Source organism: Amphibalanus amphitrite, unplaced genomic scaffold (assembly GCF_019059575.1).
Source record: "Amphibalanus amphitrite isolate SeventyFive unplaced genomic scaffold, NRLGWU_Aamphi_draft 000012F_arrow, whole genome shotgun sequence".
Lineage (NCBI taxonomy): Eukaryota > Metazoa > Arthropoda > Thecostraca > Balanomorpha > Balanidae > Amphibalanus > Amphibalanus amphitrite.
In genome coordinates, this window is record NW_024881508.1 from 1,784,155 (window position 1) to 1,809,970 (window position 25,816).

Here is a 25,816-nt window from a genome sequence, read left to right on the forward strand (position 1 = left end):
TACAAATCTGGTTCATGAGTTATATCAAGATTTAATGAGTTGGAGACAGGCAGTTATTTTGTTTCAATGGTTTTGATTATTTTTCATTTCACTGTTGCTGATTTCAAATAAATTTTACTGTGTGATATGTTGTCTACTGCACAGCTTGCTAACAGCTCTTTTCTTTGAAACAACATTCCCTCAGCAGAAAAAAAAACAGGTCATCCAATTCAGCAAAAGATGATCGGCCATGCTTATATTCATGCTGTTTTTAGAGGTCAGCTCACTGAGCTTCCCAGAAATGCAGATGATTCCACTAATCTGTAGATTGTTTGATTGTTTTTGAATTATCAGTTTGAATAAAGCTCATGTTTTGCAACATTTGACTTGTATTGTGTTTTTCTCCCAGGATGTTGCCTGCTGAGGCCATACAATGGCCAACACTTCTGGATATGACAAAGGAAGAATGCCAAAGAGTTCTTCGGCGATTTGGTAAGTAAGCGAGACTCCCGATTAAAGTGAAATGTCATTTGTATACCGAGACTCCCTATTAAAATGAAATGTTATTGGTATTTGGGTGGGTACATTTACAATTTTTACATGCATTCCAAATACTTCAGTGGTCAACGAAGTTACAATGCCAGTCTACTCTGTCTACCAGATCTACGGAGGTTACGGTTTTCGGAAATTCCCGACTGGGACCGCTACTGCGGTCTAAAAATAGACTCCGACATTTGTAATTCGACTTTAACAAACTCTTTCTGACATCAGTCCTAGTTTGTATCATGGAAATCATGGTTATCTAGCTCATGTGACTCTGATGCTTTCTGTTTTACCTGAACATCTCTTTGCGCATTTCAAAGACATGTACGTGCTTATTAATAAGAGATAGCGAACAGCTGAATCGAAAGCAGGTTCGGCGCAGGTGCCTTCCACGTTCATCACTTTGTCTGTAGAAGGAACATGACTTTGAACTCGACTAGGTCTGCACCTATCCCAGTAAACATGACGACGTCGGCCCGACGTCGGGCCGAGGCTCGGCCCGACGTCGGTCCAGCGTCGGTTCAACCTCGGCCCGACATCGGCTGGACGTCGGATATGCCCGCATGTTCCGACGTCCAGCCGAAGTCCAGCCGACGTCGAGCCGACGTCGGGCCGAGATCGTTTGCCGAGGTTGACGAGATCGTTTGTCGTTGGACCGACGGGGCCGACGTCGGCATGTTTATTGGGACAACGCGCCAAAAATATCAACCGGCGGCGGGATTCGAGCCCCCCAGTCGCCGACGTCGGCATGTTTACTGGGACAACACGCCAAAAGCATCAGCCGGCGATGGGATTTGAACCCAGTGTCATTCGAACGCGAGGTTAGTGCGCTAACCACTACACCACGCAGCCAGCTAACGAAACTGGTTTGTTTTGTTGAGTTATGCCCTTTCGGTCTGACAAGACCATTTCAGAGCCGGAAGGATCATAGGATGGAGACATTGGTCTTCTTGGCGAGCACCCTGGGTCCAGTTCATATAGAGTCCCTGGTCCCATTGCTGTTACGTGACACTTTTTGGAAAGGGCGACCCCACAATGGATTCATATAGCCACTCTTACACACCTGCACCAACGTTTCCCAAAGTGTCCCTTTGATAAGTGGCACTTTGGCAAAGTGACACTTGCCGACTGGCCTTTCTATATGAACTGGGCCCGGCCCTGGTGAGTTGCCGGGGCTGAGCCTGACCAAAGGATAGGCCGAGCAGCCCCCAAGCGCTCACCGCACCCGGCTACGGGTGAGCTCGGCTTACGGGCAATCCCAAATGGGATAAAGTTTCCCGTCCAGTCCGGATCAGGGGGTTGCGGCGTGGAGGAAGATTTGAGTTTCCTGAGGATATTTTGAATACAGAAGCTCTTTATGAAACATGAAACATGTATTTTATATTATTTTAACGGTCAAAATAGCGGCCGATGTCGGTCCGACGTCGCCCCGACGCCGGCCCGACGTCGGCTGGACCTCAGCAATTTATCTCGGTCCGACGTCGGCCCGACGTCGGCTGGACCTCGGCTGGACGTCGGAACATGCGGGCATATCCGACATCCAGCCGACGTCGTGCCGAGGTTGGACCGACGTCGGGCCGACGTCGGCATGCTGATGCCGAGTTGCCGACGTCACCCCGACGTCGGCCGACGTCGGGCCGACGTCGGCATGTTTACTGGGTATATATTCATCGGCCAACGGGTGTAAACTGTACGATTTTTCGACGAGAAGCCTGGTAGCGGTCATGACCTCGCTCCAGGACGTTGATTTATCGTACCACATCGAAGGAAGGGATAGAGACGTTTTGACATATTATGAACATGGCTGTGTAGAATACCCATTACACATGAGCTGGAAAAAAATACAAATACGATTTTGGTGACCTGAGGTAGAGTCGCCAGGTTGAGCGCTCACTCTCCTTCCCAAATCTCCCCGCCCCGGAGTGGGGTGGGAGGGGGGGGGACCCCGCTGGCTGTCCGTCTCAGACTCCCAGAACTCGCCCGCTCCGGTGACTGGTGGCCGGGAGGAGGCGGCCGTGTCGGATTTCATGTCACCGCGCCGCGGCTCCACACTCTTTCCGTACCACTCCTCTGCCTCGCTACAGCGATCGGTGTCGAATATCGCCCGCGGGCTTACTGGGGTGTCGGCTGTCATTGCCAGTTTATGCTGAGCTTGGGGGCAACTCCGCAAGTCAGATGTGCTTTTTATTTTGTTTGGTTGCGTTGGGAGTGATTGTGTGTTTGCGTTAACATTTTTAAGCTCTTGAGAACGATAAATGAGGTTTTAATTATTACCTACCGTTTCAGGTATTGCATCGCTTCTGACATATCCCCTTGTGTTTTGTCGTCCGTTGCCAGACTGGCCCGACCTGAAGTGAACTATGACCTGACCTGTGACCTGCCGCTCTTGCAGAACTGACTAACAGCCTACAACGGCGTTCTGTAGGCGTTCCCTGCTGACCTGACCTGTGACCTGACCTGACCTGTGACCGGCGCTTTCCACAGAGCTGACCGCCTACAGCGGCGTGGTGTCGGCGTTTGCTGACCTGTGACCTGTGATCTGACCTGTGACCTGACCTGACCCGTGACCTGCCCCCTTCCCACAGAGCTGACCGCCTACAGCGGCGTGGTGTCGGCGTTCCGCGGCGAGAATACCTGACCTGACCTCTGACCTGTCCCACCCACAGAGCTGACCGCTTACAGCGGCGTGGTGTCGGTGTTCCCTGACCTGTGACCTGACCTAACCTGTGACCTGACCTGACCTGACCCGACCTGCCTCCTTTCCACAGAGCTGACCGCCTACAGCGGCGTGGTGTCGGCGTTCCGCGGCCAGGGTGAGCTGACTAAGGAGAAGCGCCGGCTGCTGGCGGAGCTGGCCGGCGCTCTGGGGGTGCCGGCCGACCGGCACCGGGCCGAGGTGCGCCGCGCCGCCAACGACGAGGCGCTCAACACCATCGCGCACAGGTCAGAGGGCGGGGTGCGGAGGGAGAGGGAGGGGGACTAGAGGGGCATGGAAGGTGGTTAGCGATGTGGAACGTACAGGGGATGTAGAGCGACCATAGTGTGCCCATTTCTGTGGAGGGTTTTCGCTTTTCTTACAACAGTGTAGGTTAACGCGCTTGGTCCAGCTCTTTTGGACACATCGAGAATCGTCTCCAAAAATTACGTATCTTACTTTTAATCCATAATCCATACCATGGCATATATCTTAGACGTATAAGCCATAAGTAACATACCTTGGTCAGTCACATCTCGGTCTGACATGATATAAATGTCCATACTCTCTCGTGGTCTGTTGCTGGATCGATAAACAGGAAAGTGGAAGCGTGTCAGACTGCGGCGGCTTCACGACAATCCCCGGAAATGCCTCTACGGGCTGACGGTTCTATTCTACCATTTACACCCCTTTTCCTTCAAATCCTAGCAATAACCTCAAACGGAAAGAATGACGACGCCCGTTCCCATTGTGGATATTTATTATTTACGCATCCTATTTTAACGACGGATGTTAAACTTTGTAGGAACATTTATAGAAACGCTTCAGAGAAGCATTTTAGCTTCTCTGGAGCTATTTCAGTTACTATTTCTGTTTCAGTTAGATTTTCAGTTACGGATACGAAGAAGCATAGTGTTTGTCCCTGTACCTGCAGACTGACAGGCGCCGGTACTCTCCTGTGACCCCATATTTGACCCTGTCCCCGTCTGCGTGTATCACATACTGGCGGGCGCCGGCCCCTTTCTGTGACCCTGCCCCTTTTATGACCCTGTCTTTGCCCCTGTCCCGCAGACTGGCGGGCGCCGGCCCCTTTCTGTGACCCTGCCCCTTTTATGACCCTGTCTTTGCCCCTGCCCCGCAGACTGGCGGGCGCCGGCACGCGGACCGACTGGGCCGTCGAGGGCCGTCGGGTGGTGCCCGTGCTGCCGCGCGGTCGGCCCATCACCGCCTACACAGCCGTGGCCGACGCCAGCCGGGCACGAGCGGAGCGGCTGGCGGGCCGACTGCCGACGCCGGCCGATACACGCAGCTACGAGCCGGGTCAGTGCAGGGGGAGGGCAGTCACGGAGGGATTGTCAGTCAGATTAGACGGGTTTCCTGAATTCACGAATGGCGAATAGGTCAATGTGACTTCAAGTCGGCTCAGTCTGCTTAAGTTGCTGTCATTCTACAGAATGTTTAGGCATATCATGTCTACTGACTTAGTTTTCTTCATGAATTCGGTAGGCGTTTTCATATGATTACATTTTGTTTCCGCGTTTTTCATCAGTGACTCATAAAAGGTAAAGCTTCTCTCTCGTGATTTTAAGTCAAGAAAACGTATAATTGACACCAACCGCCACCCAGTGCCGCAGCTGACTCCCCTCCATCCTCCCCGCTGCCACAGTGGTGGAGGAGCTCTCGTCGCCAGACACACTACCCTCCAAGATGCCGGCGGCTCTGCTGTCTCCCCCTCCGCCTGCTCCCCCTCCCCCGGCGCCGGCCCCGGCCGTGCCCAGCGGGCCCCCGCCGGCAGCGGCGGCGGCGGCTACTCCGCACCTCCGTCCGCCGTCACCGACCCCGGGCGTCATACGACTGCCGTCCGGCATGTCGATACAGGTAGGACTTGGTACGGTAGTCGATGGAGGATGGGAAGACGGCATGATGGAACAGGCGTGTGAGTGGGGATGGGGGGGGGGTGACTGTTGCTTTGCATCGGAGGTCAGGTCGAGAGAATCAGTTGCGTCATGTAATTTCCGGGCGAAATCTTTGTGTCGACAGTTTTGCTAAATGATACACAGTCATATAGTATGGTTTAGCATGAACCCTTCTCGTTCTCCTCACTACACTGAAGCACTACGTCCTCGTTCGATTTATTCGTTCTCTGATGTATGTTGGTGTGTTTCTCAGCTGGAAGACGAACTGCAGGGCCGGGGTCGGAAGCGGCGCCGCTCCTCCTCGTCAGGTGACACCGGACCCAGAATACACCCGGCGCCGGCGGCGCGTACTCAGGTAAGGGTACAGCCAGCTTCGGGATGCTTCTAGCTTCCAGCTCCAGATTCTTTCGGGTATTCGAGGCATTGCAGATTCATTGCCCAGCCAGAACGTAGGTGAGAATTTGCCCAGCCCTGCTCAACATTAGGCGATCGAATTCGACACTGAACCCAGCTAGCCTGTACACGACCTCAACTCATGCGAGGGTCTCCTTATTACTCAGAATGAAAACTGTCTGCCAGTGATCTTTGTTTAGTTTTGCGATGCGAGATATGTTCGCTCTTGCCGCTGTAAGTGGCCCTTCGCGCAATGGCCCGTGACCTGCCCACAGCGGCCCTTCGCGCAATGGCCTCTGACGTACCATGTCGCCCCGGCAGGTATCCCACCCGCAGGAGGCGTACACTGTGCGCGTTCCGCCGCCTCCTCCATACACCTCAGCACCCGGGGGTGTGGGCCGGCCCCGCCTGCCGGTTCCCGGCGCTGCGCCGCCCCCGCCCCCGCCCCCGCCCCCGCCCCCGCCGCCCGGCCACCCCGGCGGGGGCGGGGGCGGGCCCCGGCCGGTGGGGGTGACCGCCAGCCGAGCGCCGCCGCTACCGACGGCCGTCACTGCCACCGCTACCGTCAACACCAGCTCCGGGCACAAGGTGGGTGACGGGGAGGGCAGGGGCGGTCCGGAGCCACCCCGCAGATTGGTGGGACGGCCGGGAATTTCTGCTTGTTAGCCAGACTAACTTCGGCTTGATGACTCACATCAGCCTCATGAAGACATTGACTGGGATGAAGATGTTGTTTGCAGGGCTACAGTATGTCGTAATCTACTTAGCAGGCATGTAGGTGAAATGCTTTCACACCGTTATGTTTTTCTCATTGTCCAATATCAAAGTTTGATTAATGATGTCGACCTAACTGTGCCCTCTTCGCCAGGTGATATTTGTATCGAGCTCGAGCGGCGCGCCGTCGCCAGTGGTGGCCTGTCCGCCGCGAACCACGGCTCTCTCCGAGCCAGGTCCTTTGCCCGGCCCCCCGCCCGGCCCCGGCCCCGGCCCGGGCGTCATACAGGGCCCCGGCGTGATCCAGGGCCCCGGCGGCGCGGCGGCGGCCGGCGAGCGGCAGCCGCGCCCGCTGGACCCCAACACGGACACCTACCGACAGATGGCAGGTACGGAGACGGTCCGAGGGGTCTCGGGGTGTCGAGGGGGCCGAGTCATATGACAGGATAAAAACTCCGGCTGAGTAGAAGTGGCTGCAGGAGGCCCGTCGTCTGGAATATATTCCGACTCTCAGTCGACCTCCGTGTTCCTCTCCTTACTTCTTTTAAAATTTATCCGATCTAAAATCTCTCCATCTCTACAGCTATCTTCTCCTCTCGTTTCCCTTCCACTGTGACCCAATGTCGCGGAGACTGGCACGGGCAGGGAAAACGGCGTCTGTGGTGGCGATTGTCCGGTCGCTTTAGGAGATTATCCTGGTGCCCGGCTGGAGCAAGACTCACGGAATGAGATCAGTTGCGGGAAACCAGTGAAATGGAGCTGGTGCGCGGTTAGATGGTATCTGTGTCGAACTGTTACCTGGGCGGTATGCCGTGAACTATCTTGTGTTTGAGTAGGAACATACTGATACGTTCTGATGGTAATCTTCACTTCTAGCTCATTCATTTATTGAATACCATCATATTGAACAGATTTTGAAAAATATCAATCTTGACTTTCACTATGATGCATGATGTCAGCACCGTTCAATGACATTTACCTAGCGGTAAATCAGGTATTCACCTCCATAGATACTAAATCGGCACGCAACGCATTCCTGCCGGTAGTGGATAAACCGTTCTTTCCTGCAAACTTGGAACCACGTGTTCTTCCGTGAGGTTTTATATCTATGTGATGAGACTGATGGATATGTGGTTTTCAGTGTGATCGTGTGATTATTTCAGTTTTTGTCCTGCCGGAGATAGCCTCTGGTGATCTGTTCAATATGATGGTATTCAATAAATGAATGAGCTTGAAGTGAAGATTTCCATCAGAACGTATCGGTATGTTCCTACTCTGAGAGAATATAACCCCGTGATTATTCCACTGGCTTGCCTACCCGTGTATTCTCTCTCCCATTAAGCTCCCTTATGTTTTCTCTATGGTAACCTTGCCTGTGTTCTCTGTCAGGTCTGGACTCGAGGGGCAAACCCATGGCGTCCAGGACCCCGGCACGGGCGCGGGGCCGCGTGGGACGCCTGCCAACCAACTGTCCCTCCTCACAGCCGGGGAAGAGCGCCACGCGCGGTAAGACTCGGGGGGGGGGAGAGGAGGAGGGGGTAGGGAGATGGGCTGGGAGTGAGCGCTCCCAACTATTTATTTGTCATGTAGGTGTAGCGAGTCCTTCCCTTACATTGCTCACGTAGTCGCAATATTTTATAACCAGAGGTGGGAACGAGAGAAGTAATGCTACGGATCCCGGAGTCTAAGCAAAATGGAATAGGGAAATTCGTGGCAACGGGCGGATGTGTGTCACCCAGTTCTCTATCAGAGACTCAGGACATCTTTCCTTGTAAATGGTTTGCGCCATTGCTAGTAGATATTTTGTCATACGTGCTAAAGAATGGCAGTTCGGTCAATTGTTCCGTTTACCGTTGGCTTAACCACATTGCACAATGCACATCGATCTGCCACTGCACGAATTAGATCATCGTGATAATCAGTGATAATTAATCAGGTTTTGGTCAAACATTGTCTTGATCCGATTGTAGTCGTGTATCAATGGCCAGGCCAGGTCCCGTTGTAAGATTGCCGTCAGGACCGGAGTGTGGCCTTATGTGTACGCATGCTCCCTCTCCGGTGTGGTGCTATATTCTGATCCTGCCGTGTTTCAGTGGCCACTGGTGTGAAGATCATCACGCACACGGTACCGCTGGCCGCCGCCGGTACCAAGGTGATGACCAAGGGCGGCGGCCAGCCAGTGCTGGTGGTGCCCAGCTCGGCGGCGCCCCCGCCCGCCGCCGCCGCCGCCGCCGCAGCTGCCGTCCGGCCGGCGGTGGCCGTCCGCACCGGCTCCGGTGGCCGCGTAGTGACCGTCAGTGGCGGCGTCGGTCGCCAGCTGGTGCGGCACTCTCTGCACGGCTACGCCCTGCCGCGCGCCGTGCACGTGGGCCGATCGCCCAGCGGCGGCTCGCCCACCAACCGGGCTCCGGCCAGCGTGATCGTGCTGCAGAAGAGCGCTGCCGGCCGGCCGCCGACCGTGGTGCGGCCGCCGCGCGCCCGCTCCGACTCGGGCGCCGCCGCGGTGTTTGTGAGCGCGCCGCAGACGGCCAGCCCGGCGGCCCGCCTGCCGGCGCCCTCACCGGCTCCCACTCCGGCCGCGGCGCCGGCCCCGCTGTCCGCAGCGGCGGCACCGGCAGCGACGCCGGTCTCCGCTCAGGTGGGTGCGCTCGGTGAATGTCTGAGAGAGTCTCGAGTTCGACTCGAGACTCTCGAGACACATGCATATAACGTACAAGTACACTCGAACACTGGAAATTTATGAGAAAAAATTGCGTGTGCGAGAACAACTTCAACTCACCGATTGTGTTTTCAAATTTTTGCCTGCAAACAACCATCAACAGTGTTCCATTTTTCAGACTTTTTGGTGGCAAATAACACCTAATGGGGAAAATACTTTCATCCCTAAAATATGAATGACCGACTTGACTTCATCTCTGAAAAAATGTTTCGTGTAGGTATTCCCAACAGCCAGTTTACATGTCACTTGACAGTTGATGCACCCTCATCCTTTTGTTTCACACCATGTCAAGATCCTGACATGAATTCCTGGTTTATCAGTTGGCATAAAAATTGGCATTACACCATTTTGCAAAAATACTCCAGTAATTTACTTCCCTTTTTCTCATCCTAGGCTTTTTTTCTTCATCGGCACACCCAACCAAAATCCAATTTTAGAACACTGACATGTGACATGCTTTGCCTCACGTTATCGATAAAGCACTTCTTATAAAGGTCTTTAGGTTATCCTTTCTACCTGGATACCAGCTGCTGATATACAAGTCTGGAGTTTGATTTATTTGAGAAGGTTGAATTGTTCCGTTGTTGGAAGATATTGTTTCCACCCAACTCTAACGCCAGCATGTGTCGCATTTCAGGACCAGCAGCAGGTTAACAGCAGTTCGGTGTTATCCGATATTCTGCACGCCACGGGTATCATCAACCCCAAGGCCGCGCCAGGTCAGAAGGCTCGCCGACTTGATTGTGTGGTATAATCAGCGCTCGATTCTGCTCGTCCGGTGTCGCTTTTGGGCTTTGTTTCTTCTTCGTGTGCTTTGAAGCGTTTGTTTGTGTTTCATGGTATTTCTGATTTGAGATCGAAAGCGCAGTTAGCTATGTTTTTCCTACTTTGCTTTGTCTGCATTGTTGTTAATTTGTTTCCGTTTCTCTTCAGACGGAGTATCTGCGTCTCCGCCGCCATCAGGCGGAATTCAGAAGGCGCCGCCCCCGCCGGCGCCGGCGCCGGTGCCGGCGGCGGACTCAGGGCGGCCGCCGCCCTCCTCGCCGGGCCCAGGCCGGCCGCCCCCGCCCCCGCCCGAGCCCCCGGCGGCGGTCGCGGCGGCACCTCCTCCTCTGGCCGACACCGACAGCAGCAACGACACTGGCGAGTCGATCACACTCGGTAAGGCCGTCACCCTACAGTCATTGCAATGTAGAGGTGGCAAAATGTGGACCCGAGGACCCGGTCCAAAGAACCAGTCTGGATCCATATGGGTCCAGACTGGTTCCTGGAAATTTTTTGACGGGTCCAACCGGGTCCTACCATCTTGCACACTACACATTATTGCAAAATATGAAGTGAATAAAGTGAATGTTTCTTTGCACACAGTAGCTCAGGAGTATTCCCAGTGGGAAATACCCCGCAGGGGGCTGACCGTGGTCAGAGCCGTTGCTTGGCCGGGACCATTGGGCTCTGGCCTCGCGGCGGCTGTGACTTCGGCCAGTAAGGGGAGTAGCGCCCCCTCGGCCCCAGCTTGACTTGCGTTCGACCTCGGCTCTGATTTGATTGTCGGATGGATTTTCTGCAAGATTGGCCCCGCAGGGGGCTGGCGGTGGCCTGGGTTCCTTGGGCCCGCGTCCTGCAGCGGCCCTGACCTCCGCCAGCAAGGGGAGTAGCGCCCCCTCGGCCCCAGCTTGACTCATGCTCGATTACAACCGGACTCGACCCTGGATTGATAGACGACAAGTCAGACCTTTCTTGGTTTCTCTTTTCCCTTTGTTTCTGATGAGTGTCTTTTTTGCGCCCGGTTCCGCTCCTTCCGGGTGTTTCTTTTCACTGCCAGCTTATACTGCCTTGCCGTCTTCTCACGTGGTTTGCACTAAGTTTTTGCACTTGTCTGTTGCCCAGCTTTCTTGCGAGCATTTTCATTGGTTGCCTTTTCTGCATTCTCACGCACCGCACGGGCACACTCGGGTGAAGTGGAATAGCGCCCCCCCCCCCTCAGCCCTAGATACACATATGTGTGATCTTGACTTTGCCCACATTTGCTGGATTTGATGTTTGCACAATGCCATTGCCAGTCGGCCGCGTTGCCGTCTTCTCACGCGAATTTCTCCTGGCTGGTTTGCACTCATTTGGTTGCCTACCTCATCGGTTTCGCACGCTTCCCAGTTTTTTTTTTTTAACACTTGCTCATCTTCTCTGTGCACGATTCCATTGCATAATGCGATTCCAGTCTCTAATCGTGCCATCTTCTCACGTGAATTGCTCTTGGTCGTCTTGTACCCGTTTGTTGCCCATATTTCTCTTGCGGTCACTGGCATTGGCTGCGTTTTCAGTCTTCTTGCGCTGTACCGGTCTTGCAGGCTGCTTGCCTCACCGGTTCCGCACGCTTCCCCAGTTTTTTTTTTACACTTGCTTATCTTCCTTGTGCACAATTCCATTGCCAGTTTGCTGCATTGCACTCTTTTCACGTGAATTGCTCTTGGTTGTTTTGTACCTGTCTGTTGCCTTTTTTGCGGATACTCGCGTTGATTGCCATATGTGTGATCTTGACTTTGCCCACATTTGCTGGATTTGATGTTTGCCCAATGCCACTGCCAGTCGGCCGCGTTGCCGTCTTCTCACCTGGCTGGTTTGCTCTCATTTGGTTGCCTACCTCATCGGTTTCGCACGCTTCCCAGTTTTTTTTTTTTTAACACTTGCTCATCTTCTCTGTGCACGATTCCATTGCATAATGCGATTCCAGTCTCTAATCGTGCCATCTTCTCACGTGAATTGCTCTTGGTCGTCTTGTACCCGTTTGTTGCCCATATTTCTTTTGCGGTCACTGGCATTGGCTGCGTTTTCAGTCTTCTTGCGCTGTACCGGTCTTGCAGGCTGCTTGCCTCACCGGTTCCGCACGCTTCCCCAGTTTTTTTTTTTTTACACTTGCTTGTCTTCCTTGTGCACGATTCCATTGCCAGTTTGCTGCATTGCACTCTTTTCACGTGAATTGCTCTTGGTTGTTTTGTACCTGTCTGTTGCCTTTTTTGCGGATACTCGCGTTGATTGCGTTTTCAGTTTTCCTACGCTGTACCGGTCTTGCAGGCTGCTTGCCTCAACGGTTTCGAAAGCTCCCCCATTTTTTTTTTATTTTTTTTATTTTTTGCACTCGCTCATCTTCTTTGTTCTCTGGTTCCCCTGGTTTTATCGGTCTAGCCGTACCTTCGGCCCAAAGACCGGGGAGAGGATGTCTGGGCGTTGAGGGGGCTGCCCTGCGGGTTAGTCGGGGCAGCCTTCCAACACATGCCTTTGGCGCCAATCCCCGGATCTGCGGGATGCCCCATGTTGGCCTCGCATGAGGGAAATCGGCCGGTCAGGCGTCGCCCTGTGCGGCACTGGCTAATCGGGGTCAAGGGGGCTGGGCGACGGGTATGCGGGGGGTTGCCGCCGGGTGCAGGGGCCGCCTGATTCCTTCAGCGCGGGGCTTAGCGCCACCGTATCCATGTCCGCGCGCGGGATCAGGTCCGGTCCCGTGCCCCATGGCTCTGCGGCGGCCGCGGCTCACGCGGCCCCGTACCCGGCGGCTTCGTCTTGCTGCTTTTGGCGTCCCGGCCCCCGTATAGTCCTGCAGTACTCCTGGCGGACCACCACCCTACGGGGGAGTGTGGCCGTCCCCCAGTTGGGCTCCGAGGTGGGTGGGAGGCTGCGGGACCGAAACAATTACACTTTCCATGGATTCTCACTTGGCACCCCCACGGACCACAGCCTCGGCTGAACCCCTTGCACCTAGTGCAGTCGGTGGAGCACGACCAAAAGTTCTTATATTCACATCCGACGAACGAAAACTCGCGTCGCTGTCTCCCTTTCAGAGACGAGAGGGCTGTGACAGATTTGGTAAGATTGCGAGGTGTGAAAAACTTAGAGACGGAGGCATCGAAGTAGAGTTTGTTGACGATAGAGAGGCGGAAAGGGCCCTGAAAGCCACTCACTTCACATACACAGTTAAGGATCAGCAGAGCAGGAAGGAAGTAAACCTTTCGGTCAGCGTTTCGCCGCATCGCACGAAAAATTCCAGCCGAGGGGTCATTTTTTGCGACGATCTGGAGGGCATGCAAAACGACGAGATCGCCGAAGGCCTGTCACAGTTTGGGGTCTCCGCCGCCCGCCGCATCTACACCAAGAGAAGTGGCGCTCTCGCACCCACGCACAGTATCATTCTGACTTTCAACTCGCTGGAACTGCCGAGGGAGGTGATGATAGGATATCTGTCCGTGAAAGTTCGACCATATGTCCCGAGTCCCATGCGTTGTTTTCAGTGTCTTCGATTCGGTCACACTCGAGACAGCTGTCGGAACAGACCGGCATGCGGGAGATGTGCGGCAACTGATCACAGCAGTGCCGATTGCTCGTCGTCTGAGTTGAGATGCGTCAATTGTGACGACTCTCAGACTCCACATTCCTCGTTTGATGGGCGATGCCCGGCCTTCCAGAGAGAAAAAGAAATAATGTCTCTGAAGGTCACCGAAAGGCTGTCATTTCGTCAGGCCCGAGACCGCTTTGCTGCCCTCCATCCCAAGCGGTCTTATGCTAGTGTGGCCAACGGTTCTAGACAGCGCTGCCCCACTGAAACTGATGCCAACAACAGCATCGGTCAGCTAATAGCGATTCTGAAGTCATTCGGCTTTTGTTTTGTCCCAGATGCCAACAGTCACAGCAACTCATCAGTTCAACAGGAGCCCTCTAAAGCGTCGTCGTGCACCGCCACACAGACGTCACCAAGCAGGAAGCAGGAGGAGGAGTGGACCCTCGCCCGGGGTCGTCGCCGGGGCCCGGTCTCGCCACTGCGCTCCGCTGAGCGGGCCCCGGGCACGTCTGCTGAAGTGCACCGACCCCCGCCAAGGGAGACTGCAGTGATGGCTGCGCTGCGCCGCGGTCAGGAGGAACGGTTAGAGCAGGACGCCAGACGGGAACGCCGGATTGCCCAGGCTCTTGAGGAGCGTCGAGTGTCTTCGGCCCATAGAGGCTCTGATGCCCCGGGGCCTCTGCTGGGACCTCCCCCTACTCCTCCGCCCCCTCCTCCACCTCCGCCTCCTCCACCTCCGCCCCCACCTCCCCCACCTCCCCCACCTCCCCCACCACCCCCTCCACCTCCTCCGTTCCCACCGCCCCCACTGCCCCCCTCACAGCGTCCCTCCGGTGCCCCTCCGGCGCCCTCCACGGGCGAGGTGTCGGGGTCTCGGCCTCCTCCGTGCACGCCACCTTCGGAACCGAGACCGGCGGGGCCGCCGCCCGCCCCAGGCCGCCCCACGAAGCGCACACTTCCGTGGGAGCTATCGCCGACAAACGACGGTAGCCCCCGCTCGCGGCTGAAGTTTCAACCGGGAGCTACCGGCCGTCCTAGGTCTGCCGATGGAAGGCTCCGCGAGGGCCGTCCAAAGGTGGTCTTTGGTGGTAGCCCGGGCCCCGGCGGCGAGGAGCGTTTTTAAGTCCTCGCCCTCTTTTAACACAAGCCAAAGTCTACAGTTTTAGACACCTTTCGCTTACCTAAGCGCTCAAAACTACAGCTATAGCACATTTTATCCTGCAGTGGAATTGTAGAGGTTTAAAACCAAACTTCCAGGACTTGCAATCGGTCATACGTGGGCGCAACCCCTTCATAATCTGTCTCCAGGAGACCAAGCTGGCGCCAACTATGACTTGCACCATCAGGGGCTATGCCGTCTTCCGCAGGGACCTGCATTCGGACACTATAGCACATGGTGGTGTCCTCATAGCAGTGCACCACAGTCTGCCAGTCACACCGCTCCTTCTGAACTCTCCTCTGCAAGCAGTAGCTGTGAGAGTGCACCTATACCGCCGGGAAGTCACAGTCTGTTCGCTATACCTCCCTCCTGGTACAGCTTTCCCGGAGGCAGAACTGCGCCACCTTCTCTGTGAGCTCCCGGCACCAGTCCTTGTGGTGGGCGACTTCAACGCTCATAGCACGGCATGGGGATGTGATCACATCGGCCCACGTGGTCGTGCCTTAGAAAGTTTTATTTGCGATGAGTCGCTTTGTATTTTAAATACAGGGCAGCGAACCCATTTTACTCTGCCTTCCGGCCAAACATCGGCGCTTGACCTGAGTTTGGCAAGTCCGCTTCTAGCTCACCTCTTTACTTGGTCGGTACATGACGACCCACTCGGCAGTGACCACTTTCCGGTGTGGATTGCGTACCAGGATACCCCGACACTGGGGAAGCGCCCACAACGGTGGAACCTGCATAAAGCCGACTGGGCCGAGTTTTCCGTTTTGATGGAAACCTCGTTGTCCAGTGCCGACGGCTGTATTCCATCGGCGGAAGCTTTTACGTCTTTACTTTTAAGCTCCGCCGAAGCGTGCATCCCTAAGACATCAGGACAGCCCCACCGCACTCCCGTCCCTTGGTGGACGGAAGAGTGTAGGAACGCAATCCGAGCACGGAAACGCGCCTTCAAGCAGTTTAACCGAAACAGCACCATGGAGAACCTCATCGCTTTCAAAAAAGCGCGGGCTTTTGCACGACGCACAATCAAAGAGGCAAAGGTCAGATCATGGCGCACCTACGTTAATTCTTTAAACCGGTTTACTCCGACGAGCCAGGTGTGGTCACGCATAAAGCGCATCTCGGGACGGCTCAGCTCTTCTCCACTTCCGACTCTGAGGGTGAACAACTCTGATATAATACATCCTTTTGATGTCGCGGAGGCTATAGCTAGAACACTCTCAGAGCGCTGCCGGGGTGACGCTCCCTCGCAGCCCGCACTAGGGCGAGCCCGGCCCCAGCTTGGCTTGGCGGATTTTTCCACTGACGAACATATAGAATATAACGAGCCTTTTACAATGACTGAACTGAAGCACGCCATATCCTCGCTTCGAAGTGTCGCCGAGGGCCCAGACGCCATTCACAATTCCATGTTGAAGCACCTTCCTTCTATCGCCCTGGAAACACTGTTAGCGATATTTAACTCGCTATGGGAGAGCGGTTTGTTTCCTGCAGCATGGCAAGAGGCCACGGTGATCCCCATTTTAAAGCCTGGCAAGTCGGGACTTGACCCACTTCACTACCGTCCTATCTCATTGACCTCTGCCCTTTGCAAGTTAATGGAGAAGATGGTGAATGCTCGCTTGAGTTGGTTTCTGGAACATAACGACATTTTTACGGACGCGCAGTGTGGTTTCAGGAAACACCGCAGTTCAGTTGACCATATCTTAGCTCTTGACACCGAAGTGAGGACAGCTTTTACCGAAAAGAAACACCTTGGGGCTATCTTTTTTGATATTGAGGCTGCTTACGACACAGTTTTACGGCAGATCATCTTGAGGAAGCTTCTCAGCTATGGTATCCGTGGCTGTATGGGCTTTTTCATTTGCAACTTTTTATCTTATCGCACCTTTCGTGTCAGGGTTGGAAACCACTTGTCCAGCTCCCACCTTCAGGAGAATGGTATTCCACAGGGAGGCGTCTTGAGTGTGGCACTTTTTGCTATCATGATTAATGACATTGGCGACAGACTCCCAACGGCTATAGGGAGATCCCTTTTTGTTGACGATTTGGCGGTATGGTTCTCCGCCTCAAGTGTGCGGCACACGTCGCGACAACTTCAGCTTGCTGTGACGCGTTTAGAAAAGTGGAGCAAGGATAATGGCCTTAAGTTCTCAACTTCAAAGACTGTGGCTGTTCACTTTTGCCGCCGCCGCTGCCACGATCCTGATCTTGGAATCCGCCTCTACGGGCGAAATATCCCCACGCAGCCGGTTGCAAAGTTTCTTGGTGTTGTTTTGGACAGACGTCTGACGTACAACGAGCATTTTAAAACTCTTCGTGAGAGATGTTTTAAAACTCTAAATATTTTAAAATGTGTATCACGTACGTCGTATGGAGCTGACCGACGAACCTTGCTTTTACTTTACCGCTCTCTGGTACGTTCAAAGCTCGACTACGCAAGTTTCATTTATGACAGCGCCAGCGAGTCGCGTAAGAAAATGCTTGACACCATTCACCATGCCTCACTTCGCGTTGCTACGGGTGCTTTCCGTACTTCGCCAACAAGCAGCGTTCTGGCTGAGGCTCACGAGCCACCGCTATCTTTCCGTCGCCAGATGTTGGGCATGCGGTATGTTTTAAAACTTCGTCAATTTCCCTCGCACCCGGCATACCCGTATGTCTTCTCGCGAGAGATCAGTCGGTCTGACAGAGTGGCTGGTCGATCGACTTCCTTCGGTGGACGTATGCAAGCTCTCTTCTCAAAAGCAAACATTTCTCTCCGCGGCGTGAGGCGCACATGGAGCGCGCCCTCGCCGCCCTGGAGAAATGCGTATCCACGAATCGATCTTTTACTGACAGACATCAGGAAGGACGATCAGCCGCCATGCACACTACGAGCACGGGCGCTGGAACACATTGCCTCATATGATGGTTTTACCTCGGTTTTTACAGACGGCTCGAAAACAGAACATGGTGTCGGCTGCGCTTTTGTGACTGGTCATGACACACGCACATTCTCTTTGCCAACTTCTGCCTCTGTTTTTTCTTCCGAGCTCGTTGCGATTGAGAAGGCTTTGTGTTTTATCGAGGTGTCTGACAGCTCCTGCTATCTGATCTTGTCAGACTCCCTTAGCAGCCTCTTATCTTTACGGAGTTTTAATCCAGACAACCCGATAGTACAAGACATTTTATCTCGTCTTACGTCGGTGGAAAGAGCAGGTAAATTCATCCAGTTCTGCTGGATACCGAGCCATGTAGGCATAAGAGGCAACGAGCTTGCCGACGCGGCCGCAAGACGCGCGGCCGCGGCCCCCTGCCTCCGTCGTTTGCCTCTGCCGGCTCACGATTTTTACCCAGCCGTTCGATCTTTTACGACGTTTAGCTGGCAGACAGAGTGGCGTCTCCATGGATCCGAGAAGCTACGAAAGGTGAAACCTACTCTGGAGCCCTGGCAGTCCTGCTTTCAAGGCAAAAGACACCATGAAGTGGTCCTCTGCAGACTACGGATAGGGCATACGTATGCAACGCATGGCTATCTCCTCCGTGGAGATAATCAACCAACATGTAGCCATTGTGCCGTGCCGCTCACAGTCACTCACATTCTCTTAAGTTGCCCGCACCTCGAACCAAACCGGACACGCTGCCTCGGCCGCATTGCCCCAGGCACCACCATTCGCCACCTGCTGGGTGATGACTCACCCTGGGTTTTATCCGGCAGCATCTTTTCTTATATTCAATCCATCAGTTTTCCTGTGATATACTCGTTTTACTAGTATAACGTATCTCAGGTAGTCCTAGTCTTCTTCAGTTCGTCAGTTCTCTGTTGACATATCCGCTTTACCAGTACAGCGTTATGGGCGCAAAATGACCACCGCAGTCGACGCGCCCGTAAACCCCAATGAACGAACGAACGAACCAGTGGGAAATAGGCTGTTTTACATGATGCAAGTAATGATACCTGCAAGTAGTTTGTATTATTTGACTTTTGGGGAACGGGTCCAACTGGTTCCGATTCCAACTAAGACCGGGTCCGACTGGTTCCAGAAATGTCCAGCCGGGTCTGGTTCGAGTCTGGTTCCCAAAATTTTCATCTTTTGCCACCTCTATTGCAATGGCTTTGAATATGACTTCCGCTGATTTCCATAACGCCTTTGAATGGCTACATTGTGACAATATTTTTTACAGCAGAATATGTAAATCAAATATGAAAAGGAAAACAAAAACATGGAGAAGTATAAAAACACGCCGCAAGTTGAAGACATTTATGACCTGTAATCTGGCCTATGAACCCAGGTGTGTGACCTGATCGGCGACGTCCTAACTGCGCCCTACGTCCTGTGACCGTTATGACCTGCTCTTGTCCACAGAGCAAGCGGTGCAGTTAATGAACCACCAGACGTCCAACCCGGGACAGTCGCGGCAGATTCTGCGGCGGGCCGGTATCCGGCTGGGAGAGGCGCCGGACGGCGTCACCGGAGCTGTGCTACAGGTACGGGGGAAGTGCTGTGTGGGGAACCATCCCTTGGGTAACCATGGGAGATGCGGTGGACGGCGTCACGGGGACAGTCCTTCTGGTACGGGGTTGGGAATGGGGCTGTGTAGTGTGTGGGGTGGACCATCCTTAGGTAAGCGGGAGAGGCGACGGACGGCGTCACGGAAGCTGTGTTACAGGTACGAGGGACGAATACGCCTTATGTCGGCGTATGTTCTTCCTTTTAGGATCTGAGGATAGGGGAGGGAGTAAGAGGAAGTGTTGTCAGCTGATTTGGGAGGTTTGAGATGGAATGCAAGGCTCTGTCTCAGACTGGAAAGCCTGGGCGAACGCTTTTCTGGGGATAAAAAGCTCGGAATTGGAATTTGGGAATCGGGAATGTGATTTGAGTAATGCCCCCGTCTCCGTCTAACCGAGCTCTGTCCGTGGTGTACCCTCAGGCGTCCGGCGGTGACCGGTTACCGTCCGACCCCAGTATGGAGTTGGTGGGGGAGTTGGACCCGCAGACGGGCATATTCTACCCCGTCACACAAAACAGCGCCGGTGAGTTAGTACATTACTGACAGATGGGCATATTCTACCCCGTCACACAAAACAGCACCGGTGAGTTAGTACATTACTGACAGATGGGCATATTCTACCCCGTCACACAAAACAGCGCCGGTGAGTTAGTACATTACTGACAGATGGGCATATTCTACCCCGTGACACAAAACAGCGCCGGTGAGTTAGTACATTACTGACAGATGGGCATATTCTACCCCGTCACACAAAACAGCGCCGGTGAGTTAGTACATACATTACTGGCAGACGGGCAAATTTCTACCCCGTCACACAAAACAGCGCCGGTGAGTTAGTACATTACTGACAGCAGACGGGCATATTCTACCCCGTCACACAAAACAGCGCCGGTGAGTTAGTACATTACTGACAGACGGGCATATTCTACCCCGTCACATAAAACAGCGCCGGTGAGTTAGTACATTACTAACACCCGGGCATAATTCAACCCCGTCACACAAAACAGCGTCGGTGAGTCCCCTTGCACCAAACAGTGCCGGCTAGTTTCATACAGACTGGTGTGTTCTACTCCGAGTAACATATAACAGGGCATTTGGACAAGCATGTTTTGATAGACGGGCTTTTCTGTACTGTCATACAAAACTACAGCGCTGGTGATCTTTAGATAGGCGTTGGGGCGCCCACGTAATGATGACGTAGATATTTACCGCATATCTATGTAGGTATGTGGCCCCGTGCGTTCATTGGTCGTCGAATATGACTCGATCTCACGCCAACCCCGTAATTGTATGACGTCCTCCGCCTGCCCGTCCCGCGACGGTTACTGAGCTGCTGCCTCTGGCTTGTCTCTGCAGGTGGCGCTGTTTTGGAAGGCTCAGATCTCGTACAGGTGAGTCGCTGATACGGTTCTCTCGCTCGGCTGTGTGTTTCTTCACTTTCCCGCTGTGCCTAGCTGAGATCGGAGACAGCCTCGCCAGTGTATGGTGTAGGATGCAATCAATTGAGGTTTCGTTTGAATGAAACATGCATGACTGTGCATTTACCGATGTAGTTTTGACAGCCCGATGCAGCTGTTTGTTACTGGCCAACCGGTGGCGGCGCATGTACCATAAGCAGTTACATCCCTGAGTGACCCTAACTTAACAAACGCCCACCAAGCGAAGCTGCGAACCACCCAGTAACGTTGTGTTTGACATAACGTAACCACACTCTACACTGGTTTGTCGGAGGTCGCAGTTCTGTCGATAGTACCGTGTGTGACTAACTCCGGCCCCAGCCCCAAGCCGTGGTTTGTGTTCGCCCTCCGGCCCGGTACCCTGTGGTGTCCACCCGCGCCCCTGCGTATGGTGACTGGTGTCGGTGACGGTGCATGTGGCGGTGGTGCCGTGCCGCCCTTCCAGGACAGTACTGGTGAGACGCTGGAGGACATTTCCGCCTTCCTGCAGCAGAGGCACGACCCTGTCCCCAGCGCCGCACCAGAGGTCAGTTAGTAACCGTGTCCCTAGGGAGGTTTTTTTTAGTAAAGTCCCCGGCCCCAGAGGTTGGAACACAGTTACCGCAGTCTGTCGTATCACCCAAGGATCTGCAGCATCCTGTCCCGAGCGTTACACGAGATATCGGTAGCATAACTGGTACAGCTCAGAATCCTAGCGCTCATCCTAAGGTTAGGTCCTTATTTCTACCGTAGTCCCAGCTATAGGTCTGCGCCCTGTCCCCACAGGACCTCAAAGCGCAGGATGTAGTGTAGGTGCCAAATTGCAGATGCGTGTTTTACAAATGAAGGGCGCTGCTAGGGGCCTTTCAGCTCTTGGTGATGGGTAGAATAAAATAGGCGCCATGCTGCGTTGGCTCCCTTACCCCCTCTTCCTGCACCGAAAGGTGGCGGTTCTAATCTAACAACGGGTTTTAACTGAAATTCGGAATGTATGTGCCTTGCATATATTGCACAGGAACGCTGATTCGTCTTTCCATATGTTTTGTAAAAAAAAAAAAAACACGTAGCTACCGATCTTAGGGCTTTCGCGGTCGTGGCTAACATCTCACGTCGGATAATTTTTTATTCAAAAAATGGTGCAAAGCTCCAATCCCGTTGTGAGTTGTATACCCATTACCCAGCCCCATTGACCCCCTCCCCCTTCTCCCTTTCCACAGGTGTCCAAGTAGCTAGTGATCTGAGGTCGACTCTCGGCGTGTGACGTCACACTGCAGCCGGCGGTGACGTCACCCCGAACGGTCGCCGCGCGCGCGCCCAAACTTTTACGTCGTCTCACCCGCTCGCGTCCACATCTCATCCATCTCTGGCGCGCGCGCGCGCCCGCTGCGTCTGATTGTTACGTCATTTGGTGGCGCCCGCCCGGCGCGTGCCGTTTTATCCCAGGTCTCGTGCGAACGTGTGTGTTGTGTCCGTGTAAGCGTGTTTTATTCTAAGCTGGTGCCGTTTCATACGTTTTTATTACTAGAATGCAGGGCAGTGTCGTGCTGGTCGGTTCGCGGGAGGGGTGGGTGTTGCTGGGGAGGGCCGAGGGGGAGGGGAGCCCAGTGACAAAGAACAATACAGCCTCGGATGCAAGTCAGTGAGTCGTTTGTATGTGGATGGTTTGAAGTGTTGGGATTGATGACCGGATTGCGACCGACGTGCGATGTTTGATAACCAGCTAAATTGAGATGGCGCCGCGGTCTATCTGTCGGGTGCTGGGCGTTATTGAATTTGTCATGATAAATAACAAAAGCTTGAAGCATAGAACTATTGGCTTCAGCCATCAGGTGAATCGGCGGACGTTGAGCTCTCATACACGTCGTGGCTGCGGTCTCGAGCAACTGCGAAAGCCCATTTATACGGCGGTTTCACTACAAACTGAATACTGGCGCATAACAAACATGGCACGCTTTTCCTGTTTCCTTTGATCACAAACTTGATACCCGGAAAGGACTGATGTAAAGAAACGATGCTATTTTCTATTCATTCTTCCATTCAACGGGCTGTTTCTGCCCATTTACAGGAGGGCTCGTGCTCCTCCTCCATAAAAAAACATGTAATTTACTTGGATCGATTCAGAGATATAAAACTTAGTTCCAATAAATTTAACGAGAGATGGTCTTGAGTATTTTCCCGTGCCATTATTGGCTCACGGAAGGCTATACGATTACGCATCGCTTTGTTCTGAAAAAGTCACGCTGCGTGTAATCTGGCCCGCTTCCCTTCAAGTTCAGCCGTTAACCCGTATAGTTATAGGTCCTTGCGCTCACATATCGCGATCCTTAGCACCTGTTATAAATTCACGCGGTCCGCCGTTCCCTCTAATCCCACCCCTCCCCGCCGCCGGTCGATGACGTCACCTCACCTCGCCGAGTCACTGACCGGCGGCGGGTGTGACGTCACCGCCGGCGGGCCGGTCGTCTCGTCTCGGCTCCCCCGCGTACCGCCGCGCCGGCCCGCCGCAGACGCCACCGGCCGCCGCCGCCGTCAGTGCTACGTGGCTCAGGCGCCGTGTGCTGGAGCGTGTAGTCTGCTGGCTGCGGAGGGTGGAGTGTGGGGCTGGGCCGTAGCTACAGAAAGCAGCTCGATCAGACTGTGACTGTGTGGGAAGTGTGTCTGAAGGGACCAGTGACTACGCGTGTCGGAAGGCGCGCTTTGAGAAGTCTGTGCGAGTCTCTCCCGAGTCTGTACGGCGGTACCGGTCGGTCAGACTCTGTTTCGGTGTGACTGGCGGCTGAGTGTCGGGATGGAGGCGCCGGTACGTCGGAGCCGGTGGACGGCGGTGTGCTCACCTCTGCTACTGGTCATGATGATGCTGTGTCGGACAGCTACCGCAGGTGAGAAGGTTGGAACAGGAGGGAGGACTGCCGGTAACTTTTGACATGGACTGGCTGCACTGTTTAAAAATAATGCAACCTTTATCTCATCCATCGCCCTTTTTGTTTTTGACTTTTTATTGCTGCACCCCTAGTTGATCGTATCGATCGAGATCATACGACGTCATGTTTGGTAACTGATAAAATTATGTTTCCATTCGAGGGTGATACTTCTTTGAGATTCAAATCGGTCGGAAAGCTTCAGAAATAGACGAGAAAATGCTGCAACTCTTCCTTACGACGCCCTTTTAGCATATCACCTCTGACGTGCAGAATTCCATGTGCCCGTAAGGTCCGGTTGAACGCCATTGAGTAAGATCCGCTGTCGTTCTGACCGGATATCGTAAGTCTGTCACCCGTCACCGCAATCAACATACCCTGTGAATCATGTGAATCACTTCTGAAGCTGACACAGGCTCCGGGATCCACTTTAGACCTACCTGATGCCTTTCAACGGTATTCCTCAATCGTCTTACCGATATATGTTCTACGTTTCAGATATTTGGGAGAAGGACGTGGGAAAGGACATCGAGATCGGCCCGTCGGCCAAGGGCTGGAGTTCGGTGACGTTGACCTGCCGCAGTGACGTGCTCAAGGTCCGGCTGGTGTTTCCCGAGTCGTTCAAAGGCGTGGTGTACACGCGCGGGAACTACGGGGAGGAGTCGCCCTGTATGAGCGACCCCGAGGGCGAGACTGAGGTCGAGATGACGCTGCCCAACACCGTCTGTAATGTCATACAGGTGAGACGCGGTAGGGTGACATTATACCGTCTGTAACGTCAATGCCATACACTGGTGAGAAGACATGGGAGAGCCCGCATGATATTATCAAGATACGTTCCTGTGTAGCGATGCAGTCTCCATGACAGTTATGTTCCTGTGTGAAGATGCAGTCTCCAAGACGGTGAGATATGTTCCTGTGTAGCAATGAAGTCTCCATGACAGTGGGATATGTTCCTGTGTAAAGATGCAGCCTCCAAGACAGTGAGATTAGGAACACAGTCTCAAAGACAGTGATATGTTCCTGTGTAGAAATGCAGTCTCCATGACTGATACACTCCTTTGTAGAAATGCAGTCTCCAAAACTGATACGTTCCTGTGTGGAAATGCAGTCAGTCAAAGACAGATATGTTCCTGTGTCAAAATGCAATCTCCATGACTGAATACTGATAGTGTTCCTGTGTATAAATTCAGTTTACATGACAGCTCTTGTGTAAAATGCAATCTTCGTGATAGGCTAAAAGATGTCTCCATGACAGGATAGGTTTACATTTATACCATCTTCATAGTGAAAAGATGCGTTTCTGTGTAAAGTGATGCATAGTTCGAAAATGAATGAAACGAACGAGTACGAATGACTAAGCGATACGACTGACTCTTTTTCAGGACGAAATGTCTCGCAACACCACCCTGGTGGTACAGCACGACGACTTTCTGATCTTCGAGGGCGACACGGCCTTCCAGCTCGGCTGTCGCGTCCACGAGGACAGGTGGGTGCCGTGACCGTCCGTCCTGGGCTTATTGGAAGCCCTTGGAAGCTCGAACTGGTGTGCGAGTTCGTCACAGATGTTTGGATATGCCGTAAATTTTTCAAGCCAAGTAAATGGTCTTAGTCTCATTGGACATGAAGCCAGAATTAATCTGCAACCTCCCGCATATATTATGTCAACGTATTCACCCTATCTCAAACCGCCCCATCCCGTAGACCTTATCTGACAGACCCCCCCCCTCCCCTACCCAGGTATTTGGCCAGTATCGACCTGGCCTCTCCGGACCCGGGCGCGGTGCCGCTGCCCGAGTCCCGGCGCAGTACCGTCTCCTCCGACTCCGGCACGGTCACCTTTCGACCGGACCAGGTGCGACCAGAGTCTCTGGTCGGCACCAAAGCGCCCTCACAGCTGAAGATTGAGCCGGGGGAGGTGCGGCCCGACCCGACCGCTAGCGAGCCGCCGCGCACCGCGCGCGCCACCGTACAGAAGGTGGAACTCTGAGCTGAGCTCTGACATAGCGACTGGAGCAGCTGACACCGGGGCCGCGACTGGAACTGTGACCCAGCGACTGGAGCAGCTGACACCGGGGCCACGACTGGAGTTCTGTGACTGTGAGTGGAGATGTGGGACCGTGACCGAAGCAGCTGTGACTCCACAGTTGGAGCCCTGATACCGCGACTGGAGCTCTGAGACTGCAAATGAAGCTGTGGGACTGAGACTGGAGCTCTGGGATTGGAACCCCACAGCTGTAGCTTTGAAAGCATGAGGGCAGAGTGACATCGCGATCGGCACTCGACTCGTGGCTGGTGCGTACGAACGGCGAACGGTGCACCGGCTAGGTGGGGCGCGATATAGAACGAGGGGGCGAGATATTCAGGTGTGACGGTGTGGTTCTCACTCGAGGGGTTCTCACCGCTTGTATTCGAGACGGCAATACTGTCACGTATGGAAGAATGATGTGTGGTTTTAACTCGTCCGGCGACAAGTTTTACAAGTGGTAGTGTGGACGAATTCAACCTGCCAGTGTTACT

At 53.9% G+C, this 25,816-nt stretch overlaps 2 protein-coding genes across 2 annotated transcripts; both read left to right on the forward strand.

The window, feature by feature from the left end:
* Positions 1 to 5,987: 5,987 nt before the first annotated feature.
* On the forward strand, positions 5,988 to 21,771 carry LOC122383401 (transcription initiation factor TFIID subunit 4-like). The gene is made up of 11 exons (XM_043369757.1): positions 5,988 to 6,114; positions 6,395 to 6,629; positions 7,630 to 7,746; positions 8,334 to 8,878; positions 9,597 to 9,678; positions 9,893 to 10,120; positions 18,798 to 18,919; positions 19,363 to 19,465; positions 20,299 to 20,333; positions 20,845 to 20,925; positions 21,596 to 21,771. The coding sequence occupies exons 2-11, from the start codon at positions 6,623 to 6,625 to the stop codon at positions 21,605 to 21,607; spliced, it is 1,332 nt and encodes a 443-aa protein (XP_043225692.1). The 5' UTR covers positions 5,988 to 6,114; positions 6,395 to 6,622; the 3' UTR covers positions 21,608 to 21,771.
* Positions 21,772 to 22,981: 1,210 nt separating this feature from the next.
* LOC122383407 lies at positions 22,982 to 25,628 on the forward strand. Its single transcript, XM_043369769.1, has 4 exons — positions 22,982 to 23,257; positions 23,795 to 24,036; positions 24,682 to 24,785; positions 25,037 to 25,628. The coding sequence occupies exons 1-4, from the start codon at positions 23,167 to 23,169 to the stop codon at positions 25,284 to 25,286; spliced, it is 687 nt and encodes a 228-aa protein (XP_043225704.1). The 5' UTR covers positions 22,982 to 23,166; the 3' UTR covers positions 25,287 to 25,628.
* The last annotated feature ends 188 nt before the right edge of the window (positions 25,629 to 25,816 follow it).